Genomic DNA, 15,807 nt, shown 5'->3' with positions numbered 1-15,807 from the left:
CTACACAGTTTTGGTTTGTTTCTAGTCATTTTAAAGCATAGAGTTCGTTTCCCCCCCATAAAATATGTTTTTTCTATAATTTTTTACTCAAAACAAAACCCGCGGGCTGGATCGGACCCCCTCACTGGCCAGATCTGGCGTGAGGGCCATATGTTTGACACCCCTACTCTACACAGAACTGTCTCTCTCTTCTTACTGAACTCAAAACAAAGTGAAAGGCATTGAGATGCCAATTGATAGTCATTTTGGTAGAATGGTTAAAACCCTAATGAATGCAATCTTTAATAAGAGTTTGTCAACAACCTGTAGTTGTTAATATAGGCAAAACACATTACTGCATGTTTGGTCCCAAATATGTCAACTGAACAGCCCCTCTATTTGACTTAAAAAGACTGCTACAAAATTGCACGTTTACAGCGTTGTTTTGGGAAATGGCCTCTAAATGACCACATAACACAGCTAACATAAATCTTATAATATATGTTGCATACGCTTGTCTGTTGCCAGTACCAGGATTTGTCCAATTCATTCCCAATGACCCTACAACTGTCCAATTCTGCACTTACCTGGGCATCTGGCCTCTTTTCATACACACCAACTCACTGTCTCACTCTGGATAGCCCATGCAGTGAAAGGCATGCTAATAAATGCACACATTTCCCTCGCCAGCCAATGAGAGGCACATTGTTCAATGGTGGTGCAAAGAGGGTGTTTAAAAGTAACACTTGTTTTCTTTCTGATTCAAGGCCAAACAAAAGGCTGAGTGTGAAAGCTGCCATGACCAGCACCTGCTCAACCCAATTTCTTACTGTCCAATCTTCCATCTTCCCATTTCAACTCAGTCCACAAAAGCTAGCCTGGTGGAACAAGCCTGATTGCTTCGTTCATCATTCTATTTCACTTCACATATTAGCCTGGCATTCATCCTCATTGAAACTGTTTGAGCCATTGTCTGTTATGAGGGAATTATACATAACTAAATTGGCAGTGATTGAATCACCTTTAACCAATCAGAGGACAGACGGGCATATTCAAAGCACTATATTTGGCCACAGGGTTTTTGACATAAACCCAGCCACTGTTTCTACTTGGAGCAGCCATTTTCTGGCATATTCCAAACACACATCTGTTAAAGAAAGGCCAGAGTGATAACAGCAGTAAAACAGAATCAGGCTGTATACAGCAGCGATCAGATTCCTCTACCACCCCCCATGATGTCCTTTCAAATCGGTGAGGTTACCAGGAAGTAAGAGTTCCTCGTTCCACATCCCCTTTAATCTTTTGCTAAATCCCAAATGAACCCCCACAGAACTTCTTCATGGCCAGTAAAATGATTCTCTACACAATGACTGTTTGTTTTGCCACATAAACTGAAATTAGGAAAACTATTTGAATTTTGCAAACGGGAAAAGGCAGAGCTATTTCTGCATATTGCACCTTTCATTTGACTCTATACTCCAGCATTTTGGATTTGAGATCAAATGTATCATATGAGACGACAGTACAGAATGTTAACTTTTATTTGAGGGTATTTTCAGACATACATTACCATTTAGAAATTAATGCACTTAATTTATCTGTAGCCAGGTGTACACATTTTCATTTGTGTATTAAAGTACTCAAAAGTTTACAAGTTGGTCTCATATTCGTAGCACGTGTCGCCACAAACTTGTTGGATGCATTTGCAGTTAGTTTTGGTTGTGTTTTGGGACATTCTTTGCCCATTAGGAACTGAATGGTGAATGGAGCAATTTTCTTTCTAAGTGAAATGTTTCTGAACACTTTGAAATTAATCCTGATAGCATGATTAAGAAAAATCATGAATAAATCATTATTAATCACCAATACCAATAGGAGGGGCATTAACTTTCTCACTCCTTATTATTAAAATTGTATTTATGATTAACCATAATCTTGGTAGCATCCGCATTAATATAGAAGTGTTCAGAAACATCTATTTTTACTTTCAATAAAAGCGACTTCAAAATGACAATACATTATTCACCATTGACTACTTTAATACACTATAAAAATATGAATTTGTCAAAATACTTTCAAATGGCGAGACTAGATACTAGTGCTGAGCAATTATTGTTTTTATGGTCGGTTCGGTTTGATATTAAACAAATAAAAAATGCATTGTGGGTTGAATGCTACACAGAATAAAACAATTGATGGTATAACTGTCCACTACTATCACTTATTAGGCCCTAATCTTCATTTATTCACACTACTTAAATAATATAATAATAATAATAATAATAAATAATAATAATAATAATGCCATTTAGCAGACGCTTTTATCCAAAGCGACTTACAGTCATGTGTGCATACATTCTACGTATGGGTGGTCCCGGGAATCGAACCCACTAACCTGGCGTTACAAGCGCCATGCTCTACCAACTGAGCTACAGTTGGTAGAGCATGGAGTATATTTGTTTTTGGTACAATGATGACTATTATTGAATTAATGATGGTAAACTTACAGCTCAATGGTAAGCCCTTACAGCTCAATATCTACTAAGCTAACATACGGAATTGTTTTAAGATGGTCATAAAATGGATCATTTACCCACTTGATTTTGAATGAGGCATATACTACCAGTCAAAAGTTGTAGAACATCTACTCACGCAAGAGTTTTTCTTTATTTTGACTATTTTCTACATTGTAGACTACATTGTAGAATAATAGGGAAGACATCAAAACTATGAAATAAATCAAATGGAATCATGTTTGTCTTGTAGACAGCTTTGCACACTCTTGGCATTCTCTCAACCAGCTTCATGAGGTAGTCACTTGGAATGCATTTCAGATAACAGGTGTGCCTTCCTAAAAGTTAATTTGTGGAATTTCTTTCCTTCATAATGCGTTTGAGACAATCAGTTGTGTTGTGACAAGGTAGGGGGGTATACAGAAGATAGCCTTATTTGGTAAAAGACCAAGTCCAAATTATGTCAAGAACAGCTCAAATAAGCAAAGAGAAACGACAGACCATCATTACTTACTTGAAGGTCAGTCCATATGGAAAATATCAAGAACTTTGAACGTTTCTTCAAGTGCTGTCGCAAAAACCATCAAGCGCTATGATGAATCTGGCTCTCATGAGGACAGCCACAAGAATGGAAGACCCAGAGTCACCTCTGCTGCAGAGGATAAGTTCATTAGAGTTACCAGAAATTGCAGCCCAAATAAATGCTTCAGAGTTCAAGTCACAGACACGTCTCAACATCAACTGTTCAGAGGACACTGTGTGAATCAGGCCTTTATTGTTGAATTGCTGCAAAGAAACCACTACTAAAGGACACCAATAAGAAGCACAGACTTTCTTGGACCAAGAAACACGAGCAATGGGCATTAGACCGGTGGAAATCTGTCCTTTGGTCTGGTGAGTCCAAATTTGAGATTTTTGGTTCCAACCGCCGTGTCTTTGTGAGATGCAGTGTGGGTGAACGGATGATCTGGAGCGACACGCCATCCCATCTGGTTTGTGGGACTATCATTTATTTTTCAACAGGCCAATGACCCAACACACCTCCAGGCTGTGTAAGGCCTATTTGACCAAGAAGGAGAGTGAAGGAGTGCTGCATCAGATGACCTGACCTCCACAATCCCCCGACCTCAACCAAATTGAGATGCTTTGGGATGAGTTGGACTACAGAGTGAAGGAAAAGCAGCCAACAAGTGTTCAGCATATGTGGGAACTCCTTCAAGACTGTTGGAAAAGCATTCCAGATGAAGCTGGTTGAGAGAATATCAAGAGTGTGCAAAGCTGTCATCAAGCCAAAGGGTGGCTATTTGAAGAATATAAAATATATTTTGATTTGTATAACACTACATGATTCCATATGTGCTATTTCGCACAAGGTTGTGCGTTTAACTTGAGAAACTTAAAGAGTTTTTATTTTCTCCAATTGACTTCCCAAACCCCAAACCCCTGTCTGGTCTGTCGAGTCTGCTTCGCGAAGCATTCCCAGAAGTATCGGGATGTTGGGTCTCTGGGTTTAGAAACTCTGTGATTAGATTTCTCTCTGGAGAAACGGTGTGTTGCGCTCACAGAAAAAAAACGAACTAAATGGAATTCAAATAAGTTCTCAAAAGAAAATAAACCAACATTTCGGGATAATCACTCAGCAGATAGTAGTAGTAGATACATAAAGTGCGTTCATTTCTAAATGATAAAACAGATACAGTATGAAAATAGCCTCAAATAAATAATACATTCTGTACTGTTGCCTCAAACATTTGATCTCAAATCCAAGATGCTGGAGTATAGAGACAAATATTTTTGTTTTGCTTTACTGTCCAAATACATGGCGTTGACTGTATATACTTTACTAACGACTCTACTCCAAACCCCTCCCAACTGCACAGGCATGGCCAAGGTCCTTAGTAGTAGAAACATTGCCATTCAACTTTTAGGAGCTTTTAAACAGTATACTTTATTCCCATTTGGAATTGTTGGTAGCCTGCAACCATGGAGGCCTGTTGGATGTGCATACACTTTTCTTTAAACAAACGTGTGTGTGTGTGTGTGTGTGTGTGTGTGTGGGGGCTGGGGGTTGAGGTGCTTGACTTACCTGTGATGACCCCCGGGGCCTGGGCTGCCATGACGGCTTGGGGCAGGCCACCCAACTGTTGAGAGAGGAGGGCGGGTCCAGCCAGCACCGATGACCCAACCGTCTCCTGGAAGAACAAAGCCAGACATGAGGGTACACCACCTGGACTGTGCCAGTGACGACAAGGACAGAAAATGAGAAAGGCAAAACAAATTGAGTCGGGATAGTCTGTCCTGGAAGACCAAGGTGTGCATTGTTTTCTCCTCCAGCACATTCGTGCATTTTATATGGAGCACATCAGTCATGAGCGCATTCACGCGCGTACTTAAATTTGAAATATAATATATTGAAGTGGACACACGTAAAAAAGTGAAGAGTCGGGATCTGGGGCTCACTGGGGACACCCTCTCCCAAAGGAAGGGGGTAATACAGCGAACTTAAAGTATCTGTCCAGTGTTCCAGATTTCAATTAAATATGACCTAAAATGTATTACAATATGTAATAAATAGATGTCCTTTCCAATTTTTTAAATTAAGGATGTTAAAAAGCAGTTTCTTTGTGCCCTGGTTTGGGTGCATAAGAGGAAGAAAAAAGAAGAAAGAAAAACTGCAGATTTGCCTGCTCAGCCAATTAGATGAACATACACTTGGATGTTCAAATGAGCTCCAACGTGGGGTCAGAACTACTCCGGCAGGCTTGCCCTTTGCTCATGCTGCAGCAAACCAAGTGAAATAGTATGGATGGATTCAGTATTTGGAAACATATGATGGAATTACCAGGCACTTTACTAAAACAGCAATAAATACAGACTGTGTCATTTCTGTCCATTGCTTTGTCACTACTCCGTTAGAGAGGATCAGCTTGAGCTAAGTAAGGTGCAGAGTCACTGATCTACAAACAGTATTCCCTGCCAAATAATAGGTTTTGTGCAATTCCCAGAGCTACACATCCCCTGATTTGGGCAATTCCCCCACATGCACAAGCAGACTGTGATTGATTGGATACCGCTTGTGTCAATTAAAGACAATTTCCTCTGATTTTCTACCTGCAGCAACACAAGTTGATAACGCTGGATATACCAGTAAAATCAAAGTGCCTCAAAAAAGTACCTAAAATGCCCTCGTTATGTTTTGCCTGTGTTTGTTTCTAAAAAGGTCAAACTGTCACCCTGTCAGTTTAATATTTCATATACACAAATGACAGCTAATATTAATAGGGACTTACTGAGTCTGGCTTTATGAAACAATACATAACTCAAAGAATATGTCAGAGCTTGAATTGAAATTGAATCTCGAGCCAAAGTAAATTCAATTTGCAACTGACCCCAACAGTGGAAAATAGTGTCTACTAAAACGAGGGCACAGACAGTACTGACCTGGGCAGTGATTTTGGCTGTGGCAGCTGCAGCCGCCACAGCTGCAGCAGGGGGGAGTCCGCCAGGTGTGGTCGGAGTGAGCAGGGGCATGGGAGGGGTGACCGCTTTGCCCACACGCAGGTATTGTCCCCCTAGGTCAAAGAGGTTCATGGAGGAAACTGCATCCTGGGAGGACTGAGCCTTGTCGTACTCTAACGGGTGGCAGATGGGGAACCAAAGAGATTCAATTAGGGCTGGAACAATAACATATAACTGTGTAACCAACTGTCATGGATGAATACCGCCATGAAAATAAAATAACCGTCAACTGTAGAAAAACAAAATGGCTGAGGTTGGGAATTTGTGCGTTTGAGTCCGTTTCTGCTGTAACATGGACTCTACACGGTGATGAAACTTTGTTGCTCCTTGCTAAAACAAGAAAGGTGTTGTAGCAAACAAGTCTTTGGTTGCCTAGGCAACGCCCCCCTTTACTGCAGCAGCAGCACATGCAGTTAGGAGTGGAAAAGAGGAGAAAATGTGCGGCGAATTCCATGACTGTCACAGCCCTAGATTCAATACCTGATCGTCTTATTAGGGAGGCATGTTTAACATATTCATAATATAGTACCGGCATGAATATTATTATAACATGATTGCTATTACCTGATTATCGGCCAAAGTTATGATACCTGCACCATTAAGGGGTTCGTTAAAGAACAAACCCCAATGTGGTAATGCATACGAGTGCCGTAGCCTACTCTGCACAACACATTGTATTACTGTGGGTCACACCATAGCCATCCCGGACAGAACATTAACTAAACTGGCCACCCCACATAGCCTGGTTCCTCTCTAGGTTTCTTCCTAGGTTTTGGCCTTTCTCGGGAGTTTTTCCTAGCCGCCATGCTTCTACACCCGCATTGCTTGCTGTTTGGGGTTTTAGGCTGGGTTTCTGTACAGCACTTTGAGATATCAGCCGATGAACGAAGGGCTATATAAACAAAATTTGATTTGAACTCAGCAAAAGAAGGTAATGTCCTCTCACTGTCAACTGCGTTTATTTCCAGCAAACTTAACATGTTCAAAATATTTGTATCTGCCTTCAGTAGTTTGATCTCCAGTCCAAAACTCTGTTGTTGTTTTATCTTAATCCAGTACTTTTCTGCATTGAACAGTTCGTCAGCAGTCAGTTCACCTTGCATCTTTATGGTTGTACAAGCATTGGCTATGAATGTACTTGAATGAATGTAAGGTACTTGCTGGAACGGAAAATGACGTTCGGCAGTACAGTACTGGGCTATTTACGAGGAAGGAGTAGGCTTGTCCTTGTAAATTAGAATTTGATCTTAACTGATTTGCATAGTTAAATAAAAGGTTACACTAAGAGCATAACATTTCTGCACCCTAATTTTCTAATTCTTGTCTAAACAATACTTAAAGATGAAGTGAAAATAAAAATCTCACTGATTTATCAAGACCCCATGCTTGCCTAAGAGTAGCACGAAACGGTGCTAAAATAGTTGTAGGTTTTTGCTTCTAACTTTTATATGCTCTTAAAATAAATAAGACCTACACCATTTTTACTCAAGACTAGTAAGACTCATTTCGCCTAAAGTAGGCCTATATTGAAAATATTTTTTTCAATGACGTGGCTCTCCACCAATAATTACATTGAGGATTGGAGGCCTCTAAATTAATATCTAAGGAGCATTTTCCGCTAGGATCTGTGAGAATATCTAAGGGGCTTTAATATAATTCTAAATTTAATAATAATAAATCGCTTTGTTTAAAAAGTAACAGTATTTGAGATTTCGTTTTCATTTAACGTAGAGTGAGGGAGAAAAAGGCTATTCTTGAACATGGTGAGAGACATTCTCACTAATTTGTAAATAAAGGAAGTTGTTTAAAATTATTTATTTCTGGAGAAACCTAACTTGATTATTTAGCAGACATCACTTGCTTATATTCAGTCAACAAATATCTTAAGAATATCATGGAATATTTGAACATTTTCGTTTCTCCATGCTTGTCGCAGAGCAGCGCAAAACGGTGCTGCAATAGACAGCCACAGCTGGAAGGCTATGCATTCTGTGCCCACTCTCTTCGGTTACACATCCTTCTAATAGCAGAACAGCATAACAGTCCGGGCGGCCCATGCTGTGACTGGTGAGCAGTTGGTCAAGTTCTGTTGTCAGAAGAGTAATGGAAATGTCAGTGTGAACCGAAGACCTGACGAACCCGCCACGTATGTTGACTCTGCCTGTCGGAGGTGGAGTTCCAGAGCTCACAGGTATATACACACACACACACACACACACACACACACACACACACACACACACACACACACACACACACACACACACACACACACACACACACACACACACACACACACACACACACACACACACACACACACACACACACACACACACACACACACACACACACACACACACACACACACACACACTATATATATAAATAAAGGGAACACTTAAACAACACAATGTAACTCCAAGTCAATCACACTTCTGTGAAATCAAACTGTCCACTTAGGAAACATGCTGTTGTGCAAATGGAATAGACAACAGGTGGAAATTATAGGCAATTAGCAAGACACCCCCAATAAAGGAGTGGTTCTGCAGGTGGGGACCACAGACCACTTCTTAGTTCCTATGCTTCTTGGCTGATGTTTTGGTCACTTTTGAATGCTGACGGTGCTTTCACTCTAGTGGTAGCATGAGACTGAGTCTACGACCCACACAAGTGGCTCAGGTTGTGCAGCTCATCCAGGATGGCACATCAATGCGAGCTGTGGCAAGGTTTGCTGTGTGTCAGCGTAGTGTCCAGAGCATGGAGGCGCTACCAGGAGACAGGCCAGTACATCAGGAGACGTGGAGGAGGCCGTAGGAGGGCAACAACCCAGCAGCAGGACCGCTACCTCCGCCTTTGTGCAAGGAGGAGCAGGAGTAGCACTGCCAGAGCCCTGCAAAATGACCTCCAGCACGCCACAAATGTACATGTGTCTGCTCAAACGGTCAGAAACACACTCCACGAGGGTGGTATGAGGGCCCGACGTCAACAGGTGGGGGTTGTGCTTATAGCCCAACACCGTGCAGGACGTTTGGCATTTGCCAGAGAATACCAAGATTGTTGAATTTGCCACTGGCGCCCTGTGCTCTTCACAAATGAAAGCAGGTTCACACTGCGCACATGTGACAGACGTGACAGTCTGGAGACGCCGTACTGCCTACAACATCCTCCAGCATGACCGGTTTGGCGGTGGGTCAGTCATGGTGTGGGGTGGCATTTCTTTGGGGGGCCGCACAGCCCTCCATGTGCTCGCCAGAGGTAGCCTGACTGCCATTAGGTATGGAGATGAGATCCTCAGACCCCTTGTGAGACCATATGCTGGTGCGGTTGGCCCTGGGTTCCTTCTATTGAAAGACAAGGCTAGACCTCATGTGGCTGGAGTGTGTCAGCAGTTCCTGCAAGAGGAAGGCATTGATGCTATGGACTGGCCCGCCCGTTCCCCAGACCTGAATCCAATTGAGCACATCTGGGACATCATGTCTCGCTCCATCCACCACAGACTGTCCAGGAGTTGGCAGATGCTTTAGTCCAGGTCTGGGAGGAGATCCCTCAGGAGACCATCCGCCACCTCATCAGGAGCATGCCCAGGCGTTGTAGGGAGGTCATACAGGCACACTACTGAGGCTCATTTTGACTTGTTTAAGGACATTACATCAAAGTTGGATCAGCCTATAGTGTGGTTTTCCACTTTAATTTTGAGTGTGACTCCAAATCCAGACCTCCATGGGTTGATACATTTGATCTCCATTGATCATTTTTGTGTGATTTTGTTGTCAGCACATTCAACTATGTAAAGAAAAAAGTATTTAATAAGAATATTTCATTCATTCAGATCTGGGATGTGTTATTTTAGTTATTTAGTCAGCCACCAATTGTGCAAGATCTCCCACTTAAAAATATGAGGCCTGTAATTTTCATCATAGGTACACTTCAACTATGACAGAAGAAATGGAAAAAAAATCCAGAAAATCACATTGTAGGATTTTTAATTAATTAACCGCAAAGCTCACCGGGTGCAAACTACCTACACTTCTAGACTCCAAAAGGCACCCGATGTCACAGGAATGCCAAAAAGATCATAAAGGACATCCAGAATGTGAGGTCAGTACAGGTGCATCAAAGCTGGGAACGAGAGAAAAACAGCTTCTTTCTCAAGGCCATACAGCCATCACTAACACAGAAAGGCTGCTGCCTACATAGACTAAAATCATTGGCCACTTTAAATAATGCCACTTTAATAATGTCTACATATCTTACATTACTCATCTCAAATGTATATAGTGTATTTTATAGCATATTGCCTATGCTGCTCGGCCATCGCTCATCCATCTATTTATATGTACATATTCTTATACCATCCCAATACATGTGTACATGACCAATGATATTTGATTTGGATTTAATTTGAGAGATCCTTGATGAAAACCTGCTCCAGGGTGGTCAGAACCTCAGACTGGGGCAAAGGTTAACCTTCCAACAGGACAACGACCCTAAGCACACAGCCAGGACAACGCACGAGTGGCTTCGGGATAAGTCTCTCAATGTCCTTGGGTGGCCCTGCCAGAGCCCGGACTTGAACCCGATCAAACATCTCTGGAGAGACCTGAAAATAGCTGTGCTGTAATGCTCCCAATCCAACCTGACAGAACTTGAGAGGATCTGCAGAGAAGAATGGATGAAACTCCCCAAATACAGGTGTGCCAAGCTTGTAGCGTCATACCCAAGAAGACTGGAGGCTGTAATCGCTGCCAGTGGTACTTCAAAGTACTGAGTAAAGAAAGGGTCTGAATACTTATGTAGATGTTTTATCAAATTATTATTTTTTTAAAATACATTTACAAAAATGTTCTAAAAACCTGTTTTTGCTTTATCATTATGGGGAATTGTGTATAGATTGAAGCTGTAACTTAACAAAATGTGGAAAAGCAAAAAAATATATATCTTTGTTGATTTAACTGCATTATTTTATTTGTTTCAAGGGGGTTAGTTTGCAACCAATTTAATGTCGCAGTCTGGAGATGTTTTCCTCACCAATAAAGCCGTAGCTCTTGTGTTTCCCTGTAGTGGGGTCTCTTGCTAGAGTGCATGACTTGATCCGGCCGAACGCCTCAAACACACTCTTGATGTCCTCGTCCGAGAGGTCGGGGTGCACAGACGCCACGTATATTCGGTTGAAGGCGCGTGCCTCTTCTGCCAGCTGGTCAATGATCGGCTGGGCCTGTCCGATGTTGCTCGGTCGTCCCACCTTAAAGTGTGATGCGTTAAAATAGTGTAGTCATGGCATTGAGCAAAAAAATCAAGCTACTCTTTAAAAATTGACAGCAGAGCTCACCTTAATGTTTCTCCCTCCCAGCATAACGGAGTTCATCTGCTCAAGGGATAGCTGGGCTGCCTCAGGCACCTCATACTCCACAAACGCAAAACCCTGAGGGACGGGAACAACAAAAAAGTTAGGCTTCAACCTGAAGCAGGGAGACTGGTCTTTGCAAAGGGGATTTACCTGTTTGGGAAACAATGGCTATACGCTCTGAAGAAACTTCAGCTAGGACTAAAATTAAAATACATTTGTTAGGGTTTATTTATTTGAACCTTTTTTGGGATAGGGGGCAGCATTTTACTTTTGGATGAATAGCGTGCCCAGAGTGAACTGCCTTCTACTCTGTCCCAGATGCTAATATATGCATAGTAGTATTAGTATTGGATAGAAAACACTGAAGTTTCTAAAACTGTTTGAATGATGTCTGTGAGTATAACAGCACTCATATGGCAGGCGAAAACCTGAGAAAAATCCAACCAGGAAGTGGGAAATATGAGGTTTGTAGTTTTTCAAAGCTTGGCCTACCGAATACAGTGTCTATGGGGTCAAGTTGCATTTCCTAAGGCTTCCACTAGATGTCAACCGCCTTTAGAAACTTGTTTCAGGTTTCTGCTATGAAGGAGGGGGGAATGGGAGCTGAATGAGTCATGGGTCTGGCAGAGTGTCTCAGGCTCGTGACGGGCGCTCCTGACAGAGTTAGGTCTCGTTCCAGTGCTTTACTTCAGACAATGAAGTTCTCCGGTAGGAACCGTATTGATGATTTATGTTAAAAACATCCTAAAGATTGATTCCATACATCGTTTGACTTGTTTCTACAACCTGTAACGGAACTTTTCGAGTTTCTGTCTGGATGAAGTGCTCGTGCCTCATGAAGATGGATTACTGGGCTGAACACGCTAACAACAAGTGGCTATTTGGACATAAATGATAGACTTTATGGAACAAATCAGTAATTTATTGTCCAACTGGGATTCCTAGGAGTGCCTTCTGATGAATATCATCAAAGGTAAGTGAATATTTATAGTGTTATTTCTAACTTCTGTTGACTCTAACATGGTGGTTATCTCTCTGGCTGGATTGGGCTCAGCACCGTTCTCAGATTATGCTTTTTCCATAAAGTTTTTTTGAAAACTGACACAGCGGTTGCATTAAGGAGAAGTCCATTTTAATTCTGTGAATAACACTTGTATCTTTTATCAATGTTTATTATGAGTATTTCTGCAAAATCACCGGATGTTTTGGAAGCAAAACATTACTGCATGTAACGCGCCAATGTAAACTGAGATTTTTGGATATAAATATGCACATTATCGAACAAAACATACATGTATTGTGTAACATGATGTCCTATGAGTGTCATGTGATGAAGATCATCAAAGGTTAGTGATGAAGATCATCAAAGGTTAGTGATTCATTTTATCTATATTTCTGCTTTTTGTGACTCCTATCTTTGGCTGGAAAAATGGCTGTGTTTTTTTGACTTGGCTATGACCTAACATAATCATATGTTGTGCTTTCGCTGTAAAGCATTTTTGAAATTGGACACGATGGGTAGATTAACAAGAAGTTTCTTTCATTTGCTGTATTGGACTTGTTATTGTGTGAGAGTTACATATTTCCCAAAAATATTTTTGAATTTTGCACCCTGCCTTTTCAGCGGAATGTTGTCAAGGGGTTCCGCTAGCGGAACGCCTGCCCTAGAAAGGTTTTAAGAGGTATGGTAGCTGCAACTACCATCAATACTCATGGTTAATAACTTACTCCTAATTACAAGAGATCGCTTACAATTATATTGCAGGGCAGGATAGTTGCAAAAACATTGATGACTGTAACACACTGCACCAACAACTTAAAGGGGAATTCCACCGCTTTTCATTATCTCCAGCACAATACCAGTGTCTACATACACCGAGTGTACAAAACATTATGAGCAACTGTTATTGAGAGAATGATCAGATGAAAGCCATGATGTCACTTGTTAAATCCAATTTGATCCGTGTAGATGAAGGGGAGGAGACAGGTTAAAGGATTTTTAAGCCTTGGACTGTGTATGTGTGCCATTCAGAGGGTGAATGGGCAAGACAAAATATGGTAGTAGGCGCCAGGCGCACCAGTTTGTGTGTCAAGAACTGCAACGCTGCTAGGTTTTTCATGCTCAACAGTTCCCTGTGTGTAGCAGGAATGGTCCACCACTCAAAGGACATCCAGCCAACTTGACACAACTGTGGGAAGCATCGGCATCAACGTGGGCCAGCATCCCTGTGGAACGCTTGAAACCTTGTGGAGTCCATTCCCCGACAAATTGAGGCTCTGCTGAGGGCAAAAGGGTATGCAACTCAATATTAGGAAGGTGGTCCTAATGTTTTGTACACTCAGTGGATGTGAAAGCAGCGCATTTCAAGTTTTGTCTAACAAATTTCTAAAGTTAAAAGGTTCTACCCAATGACATCATCAAAAGGTAAACCATTTTAAAAACAATGATTTTCAAACACTGAGATTTGCGGTGACGGTAAGTTCAGATAATAAATTTTAAAAAAGACAATAAATACATTTGCAAAATACCAGTAAAGTAATACTTGACACCCAACGTCAACACATTACGACACAGTAATAACAGCTGACATAACCTGTCATAATATAATCATAACACTGTCATGATATATTTAGACCTGTTGTGACATATATTGCGTGATTTTATGGCTGTTATGACACCTAAATAAGTGTCAAAACCTACCACACGAGGCAAGGCATTACATTACACCATAGCCTACATGTCAACTGTATGTTTTAGTTATATAATTATTCTTTAAATTGACCATGTTAAATTATCATTGTAATTGCACACACCTACCCCAATATTCTGTTGCTGATGACTGGGCTGAATGCAGGAGCAGATTTCAGGAGCAGGACGAGACACCCTCTTTTTGATTGATATAAGGGCATGATGATGGTAATAATGCTTTTTGTTAGTGTCATAAAGTGTATTTTCTTATTCCACGTAAAGTGACACAGTATGGTCATAATGAGTCATGAGAGTGTCATAAAATGTTTTATCTACATGTTATTTAAAATATGATGGGGAAAAAAACAACTAAAGAATGAATTTATGAGAAACGTTCAAACAAAAGGAAACTTATTATTAGGGAAAAAACTAATTTGAATAAATATGTATATAGAAACTCTTATGTAGGTGTCATAACCAGCCATAAAATAACACAATATTTATCACAACAAGTGTAAATATATGGGTCGTGACAGTGTTATGGCAATGTCAGGTTATGACAAGTTATGTCAACTGTTATGACATGGTTATGACACGGTGTCAGGTAAAGTGTTACCCAAAATAATGCTTTTTATTCATTGATGGAAATACCAGTCGATGTGCTCCAACTTCAAAGGCAAATACACTCCATAGGCTAATAAAGCCCCAAGCTGCTTGGAAATTAGTGTGGTGTGTGTGTCTTTCATGCAAAACATAAGGGACTTCAGCTAGAGTAAGTGTACCCCGACTCAAAATCGGCGAAAATCGTGTTCATTATCCTTGTTTCTAGTGTGCCTGTGAGAGGTGATTCTTTCACCAAAAGAGTAAAGACGGCAGGAAGATCACATCCTTCTTGAGGACAAAGTAACGAGGCTGATGTGCATCAAGCTGCTCCAAGGAGTTCGAAGGTTTTGACTTCCCAACAAGAGCAGCTCACTTTGAGCAGGCCAAGGTTGGCAACAAACGCAAGTAAATTAGAGGCAAATTATTGTGTTAGTCAGGCCCGGTCCTAGCAGTTCTGCTGCTACCCTAGGCAAGATCAACATATGCATCATGTATAGTATAAAGATTTGAAATGGATTGATAGACTAGAGTAATGATGTGTATCGTGAGCAATTGGTGCATATCAGTTGAGGTTATTCAGTAACACTTGGAAACAAAACATCGTTGCCAACTATTCAGATTGGAGAGTTACAATGTTGTCATCACTAGGCAGCCAACCACCTATAGTAGGAAACAGTTGTATCAATAAGTCATGTATAATCACACGACTCGAGTCACGTGACACGAGTCTAACCCTCACCCTAACCCCACGATAGTTCAAATTACAATAAACATTTGCAGCCTAATTTCTATTCTGTTATGATAAACTGTGATGTCACAGAGAATCAGGTTTTAGGACCGTATCTTTTTAATCACTGATTAATCACAGCGCTGTTTTCACATAAGACTCTAGTTTGGTGCTGAAGATGATGAATGAGATTGAAAGGTGGTGGAATTGCCCATTAATATGGTCAAATTAGAGCCCAACCAATATATGGATATTGGCCTGTTAACTATATATCAGCTAATAATATCAGTCAACATCCACTCCCTTATTCTACTGTATTTTCTAATCTGAGCTTCTGGTGAATCAGTTTTACAACAACAACAAAAAAAAACTGACATATTCATGTGTAGTTGTAGCATGAGGTGTAGATCTGTGGTTATGCATCATG

General features: G+C 41.0%; 1 protein-coding gene across 1 annotated transcript in view; it reads right to left on the bottom strand.

The window, feature by feature from the left end:
• The window catches only part of puf60a (poly-U binding splicing factor a), a 78,343-nt gene that overhangs the window by 18,349 nt on the left and 44,187 nt on the right, over positions 1 to 15,807 (bottom strand). Inside the window, exons 6-9 of the mRNA XM_046321177.1 lie at positions 11,344 to 11,436; positions 11,043 to 11,256; positions 5,934 to 6,124; positions 4,579 to 4,684 (exon numbers count right to left, since the gene is read on the bottom strand). Of these exons, the coding sequence (XP_046177133.1) occupies positions 4,579 to 4,684; positions 5,934 to 6,124; positions 11,043 to 11,256; positions 11,344 to 11,436 (604 nt within the window). The remainder of the gene's footprint in view (positions 1 to 4,578; positions 4,685 to 5,933; positions 6,125 to 11,042; positions 11,257 to 11,343; positions 11,437 to 15,807) is intronic.

This window comes from Oncorhynchus gorbuscha, linkage group LG22, assembly GCF_021184085.1.
Source record: "Oncorhynchus gorbuscha isolate QuinsamMale2020 ecotype Even-year linkage group LG22, OgorEven_v1.0, whole genome shotgun sequence".
NCBI classification, from domain to species: Eukaryota; Metazoa; Chordata; class Actinopteri; order Salmoniformes; family Salmonidae; genus Oncorhynchus; species Oncorhynchus gorbuscha.
The sequence above is the reverse complement of the archived record's forward strand: the minus strand, read 5'-3'. Positions and strand labels throughout refer to the sequence as shown.